The sequence below is a fragment of the Xiphias gladius genome, chromosome 1 (assembly GCF_016859285.1).
Source record: "Xiphias gladius isolate SHS-SW01 ecotype Sanya breed wild chromosome 1, ASM1685928v1, whole genome shotgun sequence".
Classification (NCBI taxonomy): domain Eukaryota; kingdom Metazoa; phylum Chordata; class Actinopteri; order Istiophoriformes; family Xiphiidae; genus Xiphias; species Xiphias gladius.
In genome coordinates this window covers 22,852,451-22,865,018 of record NC_053400.1, presented here as the reverse complement: position 1 = coordinate 22,865,018, position 12,568 = coordinate 22,852,451, and the positions used below count along the sequence as shown (strand labels likewise).

Here is a 12,568-nt window from a genome sequence, read left to right as displayed (position 1 = left end):
CCAAGGGATGAGGCAACGGCCAGGGAAGAACCCATTAAATATAGGTGTGGAGCGGTTAAAGGGGTAGATCCACATCACTTTCCTTAACATTGTGAGATAGGGCATTTTTTGCCATGGTGGAGGTATGCACTCTACTGAGTGTCAGTTTAATTAATGAGTGGATTATCCTGGTGAAATGAAGTAAATTGAATAAAATTGCTCCTGATACATATATTCACGCAGGAATAGATATTTCAAAGTCATTAATGCTGAATCCAAAATGAGAGAGTGCTGTAAAACTCATCTCTTGTTCCCAGCAATCTAAAGTTGTATCATAATATCCCTGTCAGTATAACTGTAAAATTTACCATGGCAATGGAACATTTTAGGTGTCCATAAATCTATATCAAGACACCTCAAGCATAGTTTAACCACAATCATCAGTTTAACTCCATAGAGTAGCGGAGTGTGAGGAGATGTTTAATGTGCCCCTGGTTCAGGAAGTAAAAATCCCTTTCATAACCAGTAGTTATTTGATTCTTTGAAAAAAAAAAAAAAGTCAAAGTTACAATCCTGTGTACATAAAAACGCAAGGTGAAGTTAATGACTTTCAATTTGCATTTAGGTGAAAAATGGCAAATCACAGAGCTTAATATTCTGTTACATGAGCTGTTAATTAAATATCTGCTAATAAGAATTTATAGTGTATTCTAAATCTGTGTCTGACATTTTAAACTGCAGACAACCATAGCAACAAACATAAAGCTTCATGCTGCATTATTAAGTGAAACTGAATTAAATGACCATGGATTAGTTTCTGAAATAACTTCTTACCTTTGGCATTTGATAGAAAAATCTATGTTGTAAACTTGTGGAATACTAACTTTCTTTAGCTAAAATTTCCAAGTAAAGCTTTCAGTTTTGCCTATTTTTCACCGCAGTGCGCAGGGGAATTTTGCTGCCAATTCTGTCTTCTCCTGACCGTCAGATTTAGAGCTGTAACTAAGAGTTATTTTTATTCCAGGTGAAGCTGTAGATTATTATTCTGATTCGTCATTTCGTCAGTGAAATGCCAAGTTCTGGTGGTCTGATCTTAAAACTGCTTATTATCTCCAACGAACAGTCCAAAACCCAAAGATATTCAATTTCATATGATATAAAACAGAGGAAAGCAGCAAATCCCCACATTTTAAATAATGAAACAAGCAAATATTTTCCATTTTTGCTTGAGTAAATCACTTCAACGATTATTGGATTATCAAAATCATTGCCAATTAATTTTCGGTCAAACTACTAATCAGTAACCGACTAATTGTCAGTCCATTCACATTTTCTCTCTGCACAGCTCCATGTATGTTCTTTTCTTTTCTATTTTACATAGCTATATATACTTAAAATGCAGAGCTTTATGTCAGCAGAGTTTTTTATTGAAAAAGAATGACAACTTTGAATGAGAAATGACATGCAAGGTAGAGTGAAAATAAAATATGCAAGAAGGAAAGGGAAATAAGGAAAAATAATCTGCATAAACAGGTGAACATAATTGAGTATACAGATATGTAAAAGTGATGAGACGAAAGATTAACACATAGACATATGCATCGCCAATATCGCGTTGCTGGTTAGCTCCTAATGAGAAGACTAATTTGTCACCCAGCTTCCAATTTTTTGAGGCACCTCATTCACTTGGATATTACTTTCCTCCTATGCTGAGCTCCTGCCAAAGGCAACAAACACACGCATTCATTTGAATTTCCAGCTGCTCCCTGCTCTCTGTTATGAGCTGGGAAGATAACCACCAAAAAGCAATTACAATACTCATACCACTATTTCCATCAAAAATTTTGAAAACATCCATACACACATGCACACATAGACACATAATGAGATCCAATTTGTTCACTATCAGTTGTTGGGCTGTTTGTCATGGAAGGCATTCTTATTCATGAAAAGAACAATATTGGCAAAAAATACATATTCCCACTCAGAGCAGATACTGCTGTGCTCACAAAACAAAACAAACAACGTATGTTTTACCAGTTAATAACGTCAGAGCTGAAATGAACTATTATTTTTCATTAACAATTATTCTACTGGTTATTTTGTCGAATAATCATTATGGCATATAAAATGTGAGAATTATAATTTTTCCAAGGAGACGTGGTTAGATGTCTTCCTTTATTCTTCCAACAGTACAAAACCTAAAGATATTCAATTAACTATCATACTGTACATATGGCAAAGAAAATCAGCGCATTCTCATATTTTAGAGGCAGGAAACAGAGAGCAGCAAAGCATGTTTAGTATTTTTTCTCGAAAAATGACTACAATGATTTAATAAGAAATTTTTTTTTAATAGTTTCTCATTAATTTTCAACTGCTCAATTAATTGACTAATTTTTGTCGCTTTAAATAGCATTGTTGTCTTTTTTTGATGACACTGGCATGTTATCAGTCTTGATAATATACGGTATGGTATGCGGCCATTGCATCTGTTTGACTCTTTTCAATATCATTTTGCAGTGATTGTTACATGAAAAGTCACAGTCCACTTCCTGATAGGAAGAGTGAGCGGGTAAAAGTGGTCTCCACCAACTCCTAGGTGAAGTATATCGCTCTTTAGCTGCTAAATGCCCCAGTATGTTCAGCAACTAGTTGCTAACTTTGTCTGTGTGCCATTTGGTGCTCTGCAGGTAGATGGGCTTTTACAGCATTTTGCTGAAAATAGCTGCCTCCCTGCTGAAACCATTGCTGATAAGAGCAGTGACTGGATCCAAACACAAAACAAAAAAATTTGCCAAAAGATACTTTAAAGCTCCGTAGAGCTGAGGGGAACTACAGAGTTGGTTGATAATTCTCCATGGGTTCATCACTATTAACGATCCCTTTGAATTACACATAGTCATTAGATTCATAACAATATTGATCAGAGCAGCTTAAAAAAGACACTTTTCCAAAAAGGAGTGCTTTGTCCTCAGGTTGAGAGTATCACTGAAGAAGGCTTAAGATTTGAGTTTCAATAGATAATCTATAGGGGTTTGGTCAAAGGACGCACATCACCTTCACATTTGCAGAAATGTAATGACATGCCAACTAAGAGTTTCTGAGTTGTTTGGGTGTGCAGAGTTGGAGATTTTCTCTTGGCTTTACGTTGTCAGAAACAGATGGAGCCAGAGATTATGTTTACCCCGGTCTCTCAGCTTTGATATGCAGATGGGAAGTTCACAGAGAATGAGTGATGCTCTAGTCTGGTTGAGCTGTGTTAAAAGCCAGAGTAAACACAGTCCTTAATGGACTGAAGAGGGGCACAGTGACTCGGATACAACTCAGAGAATGTATTGATTTCCTATTCCACTGTACCTAAATTTAAGGTCACAAGTTTGCACCTTCCCTGCCAGATCGATCCTGCGTCTCGAGACAGCAGAGGTCATCAGTGAGCAAGTACTGCTCATTTCTGGAGAACTCTGATATGGATTGTCAGGGGTAAATTAGAAAAGGACAAAGACTGATGGACTTCATTGTGATAGTTTGTTAGTTTGCTTCCTCATTATTCATTTGTACAGTAAGAAGAGAAACTGGGTTGTGTTTTTATCAACTTTATGAAAAGTATGGCAGGTGTTAGCAGCAAAAATGATCATTTAAATGGTTTTGCTGAAACCAAAATATTTAAATTTGGAAGATTTTTCAACATTTGAAGTTAACCACGTAGACTGCTGGTCTTTGGGTCTTGTCTGCATATCTATTCTGATTCAAATGAAATTCAAAAAGACGTCCCTATTAGCTTCCCCCACAATTCATTGCCTCTTGAATATGATGCTGTGACGAAAGGATGTGGAACAAATAGCATTAGCACTATGATGTTGCTTTATCTAGGTCATGATATAACCAGCCTATCTCTGAGTAATCCTCTTGTGGTTGACACCGAATAAAAGGAATAGCATAATAAAGCACTCGATTGAGATGTCAAAACAGTCTGGCAGAATGCTATTGGGGAGGAAAGCAGGGTTTCATAAGTGCTGATGCCTTTGTTTAGTTAGCTGGGAGGGAAAGACGGACGTGTTAGCGCAGAGCTCTGCTTATATTTGGGAGTGTTGGGGTTTTCCCTATTCTCCCTTTCGCTCTCTCGCTCTCGCTCTCTCTCTTGCTCTCTCTCTCTCTCTCTCTCCATATCTCGCTCTCTCTCACTCTTTTGCTCTTTCCCCATGCTGCCTCTCAGACAGCTTTGATCACAGTACCCTTTGAAGCAGTGTTCCAAAATGAAAACGAGGAGAAAGCAGAAGTCATCGCAAGTTCATGCCTAAACTTCCTGCAACTACTTACAAAGTGCACATCTTCATCCCAGCATAAGCTTTGCAAGAGCTATGGAAATTATTGATAAGAAAAAATAATTGGCCATTATTAAAGCCATAAATCATTAAGTACAAGGCCATAAGGTGTTGTTACTATTGATCGCCTCTTACAACCTGATCTTGGTGAGTTTAAAATGCCTTTAAGAAGTCAACAGTCAACATTCTCGATAGTTATAACGTGACATTTCTGAATACAATAGTATCAACTGTGCAGCAGAGCAATACATCATAGCAGTATTTTCGGGTTTACTTTACTCAGGATGCTTCAGTAGTCTTTCAGAGAAGGGGGAATCTTAATGGAATAGCCATTTTAGGAAGTTCACTTGTTTTCTTACAAACTTACAGTCAGACGATATCAATATTAGTTACACGTATGTCCCGTGCAGATATACGCCAGAGAAATGTTCAGCAGACAAAAGACTGGACACGGGGAAACTGCTTGTGTTGCCCTGTCAAAAGTAAAAGTATTATACTGTATGGCTTATAACAGTTTTATAGTTTTATTTTTAGAGCTGGAACGATTAGTCAATCGAAATAAAATTAATTGGCATTAATTGGCATTTTTTTTCAAAAAAGTGTATTGTCTGATTTAAACTCAAATGTTAAGATTTGCTGCTTTTCTTTGTCATAAGTGATTGTTAATGGAATGTCTTTGGGTTTTGGACTGTTGGTTGGACAAAACAAGCATTTTGAAGAGATCACTTCTGGCTCTGGGAAATTGACATTTTTCACTTTTTTCAACTCACTGTATACAAAACAAGTAATAAGAAACTAATTTTAAGATTAATCGATAATGAAAATATTCATTAGTTTTATTTACATGTTGTATGTTGCTAACATTATTTTTGCTAACATTATAATTTACTACAGACTGTAGTAAATTATTACCATGACAGTGACCGTATTCTATATAGTGATATATAGTGAACCATTCATGTGGGTAATTGTGTAGAACTCTGTATCTTGACCCTTGTCAGTACTCTAATTATTACCTGTAATGTTGATATGGAGAATCCCCAAATATTAGATGCATTTACCTGTGTATGCTTAGGTGATTGTTGCTGAAAGTATAGCAATGTATTTCCAATGTGCTGTTGCAACCATTAAGTTACCAGTGTTTCACTGATTTCTACTTAGTTCAGCATTACATACGCACATACACGAGCTAACGTGCCTGTAACAATAGCAGGGTAGCTATTTTGTAATTGGTGATTGATAGAGACATTTTATTATTTATAAGCGATAACAGTTATTCTTGTACAATTTTTATGCTTTATTTCCAGAAATTACAATACTGTTTGTGTTAGAGGTCTGCCAACTGGCGCTGGGCGATAGGATGTGAGACGATATCAATTTGTCACTCGTCAGAGATTTTGCCGTTCTGTTTATACCCAGGTAGCTGTTCTTTTAATATCTCTACCTTGATTTGTCAGTTTTTTTTAATTTGCTAGATTACATCAGCAAATTTCAAGGAAATTCGCAAAATCACAAAATATATCAATAGCGCATTATGAAATTACCTTACACCCCCAGTGTCAACTTCAGGTGTCTGTCAACATATGCGTATTAGTTCAAATAATCCAGCTGAATAAATAATGATAATAATAATGATAATAATAATAATTAATAACAACTCTGTAAAACCAGACACAAGGTGCTTCACAAAATATAGTACCATACAATGTAGGTCCAGAAATAGCATGAAAAGAGAAAAAAGACTTCTGCACGAGTTACTGACCCATTCACTGTAGCGGCTGTCTAGTTCCCCTTGACACTGTTGCAGCTAGCGTACAATGGAGAGAAGCAACTACTGTCAGCAAAAGGAAATGGATAGGGAGTTCACTGTAGATATAGGACATATACAAGGGACACCATGAGAGTGCTGCTCCTAAGCTGTCATCTCATCAGTAATCTCTCCTGAGATCTCTGTTGTTTAACTACATCTTTGAGATGATTGAGAACAAGAGAGAGAAAAGGTAAATAAAAAGCAGATAAAAGCAAAGAAGATAAAACGCAAAATTACACCAGAGGAGCAAAAAAGGAGATGTTATAGCCTGTCCTACATATCACCTGTACTAATTACTGTCGGAGTTCTCTCTGTAATAACCTGAGTACACTACATGAATCTCACCCCAACCAGCTGAGACTTCAGTAAGTCTGCAATATCTAGTAAGTAACACGGAGTGCACCTTAATTGTTATCATGCTATATGGCTCAATTTAGCTCCTACCTCCATTACAAATGTAAGTCTGAGCCTCGTAAATGAAAAAGAGGGATGTGGGAGTTTAAGAAACGAGTAGGTCTGAGATAAATTAGCTGTGAAACTAACAAATGAAGACAATTAGCCAGCCAGCCCCCAGTCTGTTTGCACAGTCTAAGTGAGAAACCGGGCCAAAGACTATCTGGAACACCTCAACAATGGCTTTAACTTTTTCTTAATCTGTTCTGCTGACAATGGGCCACATTTAGGCAATGCTGAAATGACAAATTAGAGGAGAGGCATTGCAAAAAAGCTTTTACAAAATCGTTCTGGCATTTATCAGAGTTTTTAGATTTGAGAGCTTTTATGTAAATGTTAAGTGGTTGAACATTCGCAGTTATCTACCACGGAAAGATATCATGGCAACATCAGACATAAACAGCACAAATCCAAAAACAGCTTGATATTACAAGAAATTACTTTCTCATTTGAACCACACGACTGATGAAGAGAGACACTCATGAGAGCAAAATAATGATTTTGAAATGTCTGATATCTCTGGTTGACACACACTAATCTCTTCATATTCACACTGTGGACGATCTCACAGCAGAAAAGGATGGAAATAAGACACAGTGAGAGTGAGAATTAAAAGGGAGGAATGAAGAGAAGAAAACGGGCCAGGAGGAGAACGAAGGGGGAGTGAGTGAAGAGCAAACAAAGTGGACTAGAGAGGAGAGAAGATGACGCAGGGAGGTGGAGCTGGAAAGAGATGAAGAGAGCTGTGGATTGAAAGGATCAGACAAGGATGCAGGGTCTTAGAATGGGAGGAGGGAATAACAGTTCTGTAAACTCAAACTCCTGCGGACGACTGGGGAGGCCCTAGAGATATGTCAGTGTGATGCAACGCCTTCTCTTCTCTTCTTTTCTCTTCTCTTCTCCCTATTCCTCTCTCTTTGTCTCTCCTTTCCTTCTCTTTATATGCAGCTTTAGTAAACTGTTGGTGAAGTGTACTGCTCTAAAATTGGTACAAACAAACACATTGCGCACACAAACATCCAAAACAATTTCTCACCCTGGCAGTAGCCATCCATCTCCTCGTGGCCAATACTACAGACACAGCGGCCCAATGGTACCAGCCAGTCTCCATCAGCACCACAGTACAATTTGGGTGTGTCCCTCTCTTCCGCATTCTCCACACATGCACCCCTCACTTCCACCAGAGAGGATGAGTCCATATGCGGCACAGTGTCAGGAAATGCTGCCAGGTTCCTCAAAGTCGATGGGCAGCGTTTGTAGAAGACCTTATGTGAAAGAGAAAAACAGAAAGTCCAAGTGCTGCTGGTCTTGTGGAAGGAATAAAACTGAGAAGTTCATGGCTGTAGTTCATGCAAACATAAGTCACACCACCTTGTTCACTGACCTTGACAGACACAAGAGCAATACAAGCACCCACATCCTGGAAGGCCAAGTAGAAGCCCCTCTGTGTCACGGGCCCCACCTCCCTGACCTCTGTATTGAGGCGAAGCACACGATCTCCAAGATCCGTCTGTGTAAAACTCTCATCTGCCGCTATGGTGTCCACCTTAAAGCCAACAACAAACACTTTAACACAGTTCATTGCTTCTGAATGATACCAGTATCGCAACAGAGAACTCTTTCCCACGATACAGATCTGATAACCAACCTTGGCATAGTCAATAGGCCGAAATCGTGTCCCCGCAGGGAGCGGTTCATCTGTCTGCAGATAAAAGAGGTTGAAGGTTTCCTTACAGGTTCCAGACACCCAAGGAATAGAGTTGCAGTCTCTCAGTGTGAAACGCAGCTCCACATATACCTGAGTTAAAGTATCGATAAATAAATAAACACATGATCACAAGCTCTTTTGACATCATAAATACAGTGTCATTAAACATTTTGCAGTCGGCTATACATATTACCTGACCATAAAAACACTGGTTTCTGTCTTTAGAATAAATCCTATTGGCTTAATACAGTATTTCTAACACGTGTGTATGCGATGTTAGAACAATAAAAATGGCAGGCTGTATCCCGACATATACAAAAATCAGTTGAGTGCAAGCAGCGTAACAATTAATAGAAATTCATTAAAATAGGCAAAAAAGAAAATTTTAGAGTACAAAAAATCAATAGTAAAAAGGATAAAAGACCATCCATCAAAAACAGTTTGATAAATATAAAGGTTTTTGCTATTTTAAACTACACAGGCAGGTTATTTGAAAACGTGATGGCTCTGGTGGCGTCAGCCAAGCCTGACTCACGAGGCTTTTCAGCAGTTTGCGATACAGCTCATAATGAGCACCGCTTCAACCAATGCGTAAAAAAACAGTCCTGCAACATTTTTGATTTATCATGGGCTGTTCTGTTTTGACTTTAATGGAAATCAGCCCCTCTTTAGAGTGAAGTCCTGTTTTTTGTTATTTCACAGTACATCTGCCTGCCTTTTTTTTTTTCTCCCAGTATGTTACATAGAAGTTTGCATTCCCTCCAGGCAGTTCCACACTTTCCCAACCTTTAGACAATGACACAACCAGGCCCTGCTTCAAGACTAATTAATTTGATACAAATTACAGGCAAAGATTTCTGAATTAGTACAGTATGTGTCTGAGAAAGTGTTGTGTTGTGTTGTGGTCCAGACCCTCTGTGCAGCCTGCCGCTGGATCCATCCAGACCGTAACCAGTTGTTCTGGTTTGGCTCCATTACGTGGCACACCTGGAAGGTGTGAATAGGTCTGTTCTGCTCATCCATCTCTGTGATAGCATCCCACTGTAAAAATATAGCAAGCAAATATGCGTACATGTGTAAATAACAATTGTCACATAGCAAGCAGAGTATTTAGTTAGTAACTTTATTATCTGCAATGTGAAAAATTGTCTTTGGCTCGACTGGTCACAACATGGCATCAAAAACAAAGACACACAAGAGGATTATAAAAAACCCAATTTAATTCAAACTTTTATCTGTTAGCAGAACAATAGCAGTTTTAACCTACAGTTAATTTTCGCATAGAAAGGTTTTGGCATCTTTTCTATGTAACATTTTTATGTCAAACATCGACACAGTTTGGTAAATCCGTTGTTGTTAGGCATGTATGAGGACTGTCCTGCCAGCATTACTAGATACCATTGTCATTTGGGTGAGCTGACCCTTTAAATCAACAGTAAATTGTGGATTGGTGTGAGTGACAGCGATTGGCTTATATGCTATTGTGTATACAAACATTAATTTATGGGTATTTATTGTATTAGTATGTACTAGACTGCAAATTAATAGCAAATATACTAATATGGACAGTATGATTAGAAATCACAATGCATGCACCCAGGAGTGATCTGTTTATAGTGCTGTTCCATATAATGCTCAACCTGTGCACCTTCTGTTGTAGTGAAACTTAATTTCTATAGAAACATGACGTTTTAGAGATACCAAGTTAGTTTTCAAGCTGTTGCATCAGCCAGACTCTCTCATTTGTCTGCTCCGCTATTGCAATGTGATGATCAGAGCTTCAAAAGCCCTAACGTTTATTAACAGAACTTCTTTCTCACAGCTCCTGTGGCATTAAATGGGCAGCTGAGATTGCAGTAGTTACACAGCTGGACATTTAATTATATCTCAAGAGCATAAGATACATGGGTGACATGATAGCAGTTATGCTTGATTTTCTCCTGTAAAGGCCATGGTAAAAAAAAATTTCAGCATGTAAAATGTTATTTATGAATGACAGTAAATTATTCTTCAGATAATTTTGATTTAAAAAAATCATTTATTCTTTAGTCAATGAAAAAACAAACTAGATTAAATTTAAAATGGAGACAAAACTGTGGAGGTTGAGATTCTATTAGCCTGTGAAAAAGAAAACCAAGGGACACTTCAAAGTTCAGGGATTTCCCAGAAACATGAACAATAGTTATATTAACTCTGTTATTTCATGTCCTACATGTTAGCAAAGTAAGGGTTGGGTTATGCTTGAACAGTAGTAGTGTGTCTGATGTGTTGTCCATGTCAGGAATCAAATGTGTTTCTAGTTGTTCAAAACGGCCACACTGGAAAGCAGAATAAAAAACAAACTGTAATAGGGAGGGGGGAAATCATGATAGTATTTATATATGGAGATACTAGTGCACATTTTCAGGTAGTCGCTCCAAAAGGGTATTTATAGCCTTGCACTCAGTTGCACACAAGAAAATTGACACATCTTGTGTCAAGAATGAAAAAAGAGAGTTTGAGAGAGAAGTTCAAGTCCTGTCTGCTTTCTAACCTCTGTACAGCTGGCCAATCACAGCGTGCAGTGGGTGTGAATGTCGATTGTCGGTTTCATAAAGTTATAGAAATGGTCGGACACAGCCCCCCTGCTGGCAGCTTAAGAGAATGTGTGGGTTTTTTTTCTATTTAGCTAACATGCCATCATTTCCATGTTTCACTGAAAACAAATGGAGAATTAATTTTTATGTCACTACTTTCTGTTCAACTTGTGGTATAATTAAAGCTAAGTTCGAACCGACCATTGTAACACTGAGGGCTTGTTTTGGTTGTGCATTGCACTAATATTAATGTAGAAGTAATGCATGACCAACACCGGCCTTCTCTCTAATCAGGTCAGCTGCAGTGACCAGTTTAAAGCCATGTCCCTGTTCTGAGGCTGAATCCTCCAAACCGTGCAGCCCACAGAGGTGGGTCCTTGCTCCTGTTACTCCTCCAAAAAGGAGACCGTGTAGCCTCACAGAGACCAAACCTAACGGTGCATTTATGTTTCCTCATCAGCAAGTTCAGAGCTTCCATGACAAAATTTAACGCTAAGTTGCAGAGAGAGGTTGGACTCAACATTGCAACACGCTACAATTAACAATATACCTAAGCTGGAAACAAGGACAAAGCTTTCTTTCCAGGATCCATCCCCTGAATTTGGACAAAGCTACTATGCCGATTTCCACTGAAGGGGTGTCACGATCCAGTAAAAGACTTTCAAATAGGATACACCTGTGTAACTTTCCCCTGGAGGCCTCCTCTCGCACAGTCTTCTCCCAGATGCAAAAGACCGATGCTTCTTCAATTGATTGCAGACTATCATTTCCAGGTCACAGACTGAAGCATGGAGGACGTGAGAAAGCTAAGTAGCTAAATGGAATTCACTCTGTGACGACTTATTGATTTCATTTTCCACCATGTTGGTATCTACATTGTGTAATGCTGTAACTGTGATATCTGCAAAATGGGGTGCTCAATAGGAGAAAATTATCCAAAGCTGCTGTGTTGAATGTGACATCCATACTTCTATATTTTAAGATACACACACACACACACACACACACACACACTCTGCATAGTGTGGCTGCATAGTCCTTAATGAAGAATTTCTTGAATGCATTGCACAGAGACCTAATAAAGGTCGATGACAGACAGAATGAGCTGAGCCATAGAGGAAATTAAAACAACTGAGGTAGAGTGTTCTCAAATGTAAATTATTAAATAACACTTTAACCTTGACTGGAGTGTGCAAAAGCAATTAATCTTATATTAATTAAGCTATCTAAATTAGCTCTATGTGACACCCAAGGGCTAAATGATTAATCAATCATAATCACGCTGTCTTTCATTTGGAACTCCAGCCACCCAATAATGCTGTGCCCATGCTTTTATGATGTTCAGTGGACTATGAGGTAGTATGTAATCATTCATATATCATTGCTATCATTGGTAGGGGAAATATTCAAGTTAAATGGGCAGAATCTAAAAGTCGAGGAAACATCTTGGTATAGGATTAAGTTTTGTGTTTAGTCTGCAATGGCCTAAAACTAAAACCAAATTCCCCTTGGTAACTACAGTATATGCATAATTAATTACTGTATCCATAACTACTATTAATGTAATGTAAGCATAATTAGGTACACATACTGTATGTTAGTCAGAGGGTTACCAGTCATTTACTCAAGGGACCTTGGATATAATATACATGCCACTAGCACAGCTAAAATCTAAAATGCAAATGTTAGTGTCACTCAGTGTTCACTAAAGTGGGAA

General features: G+C 38.1%; 1 protein-coding gene across 1 annotated transcript in view; it reads right to left on the bottom strand.

Annotated features, from left to right (window-relative positions):
- Positions 1-12,568, bottom strand: part of LOC120788972 (ephrin type-A receptor 6-like) — a 53,402-nt gene that overhangs the window by 25,532 nt on the left and 15,302 nt on the right. The window contains exons 3-6 of the mRNA XM_040125325.1: positions 9,188-9,316; positions 8,216-8,365; positions 7,952-8,113; positions 7,604-7,832 (exon numbers count right to left, since the gene is read on the bottom strand). Of these exons, the coding sequence (XP_039981259.1) occupies positions 7,604-7,832; positions 7,952-8,113; positions 8,216-8,365; positions 9,188-9,316 (670 nt within the window). The remainder of the gene's footprint in view (positions 1-7,603; positions 7,833-7,951; positions 8,114-8,215; positions 8,366-9,187; positions 9,317-12,568) is intronic.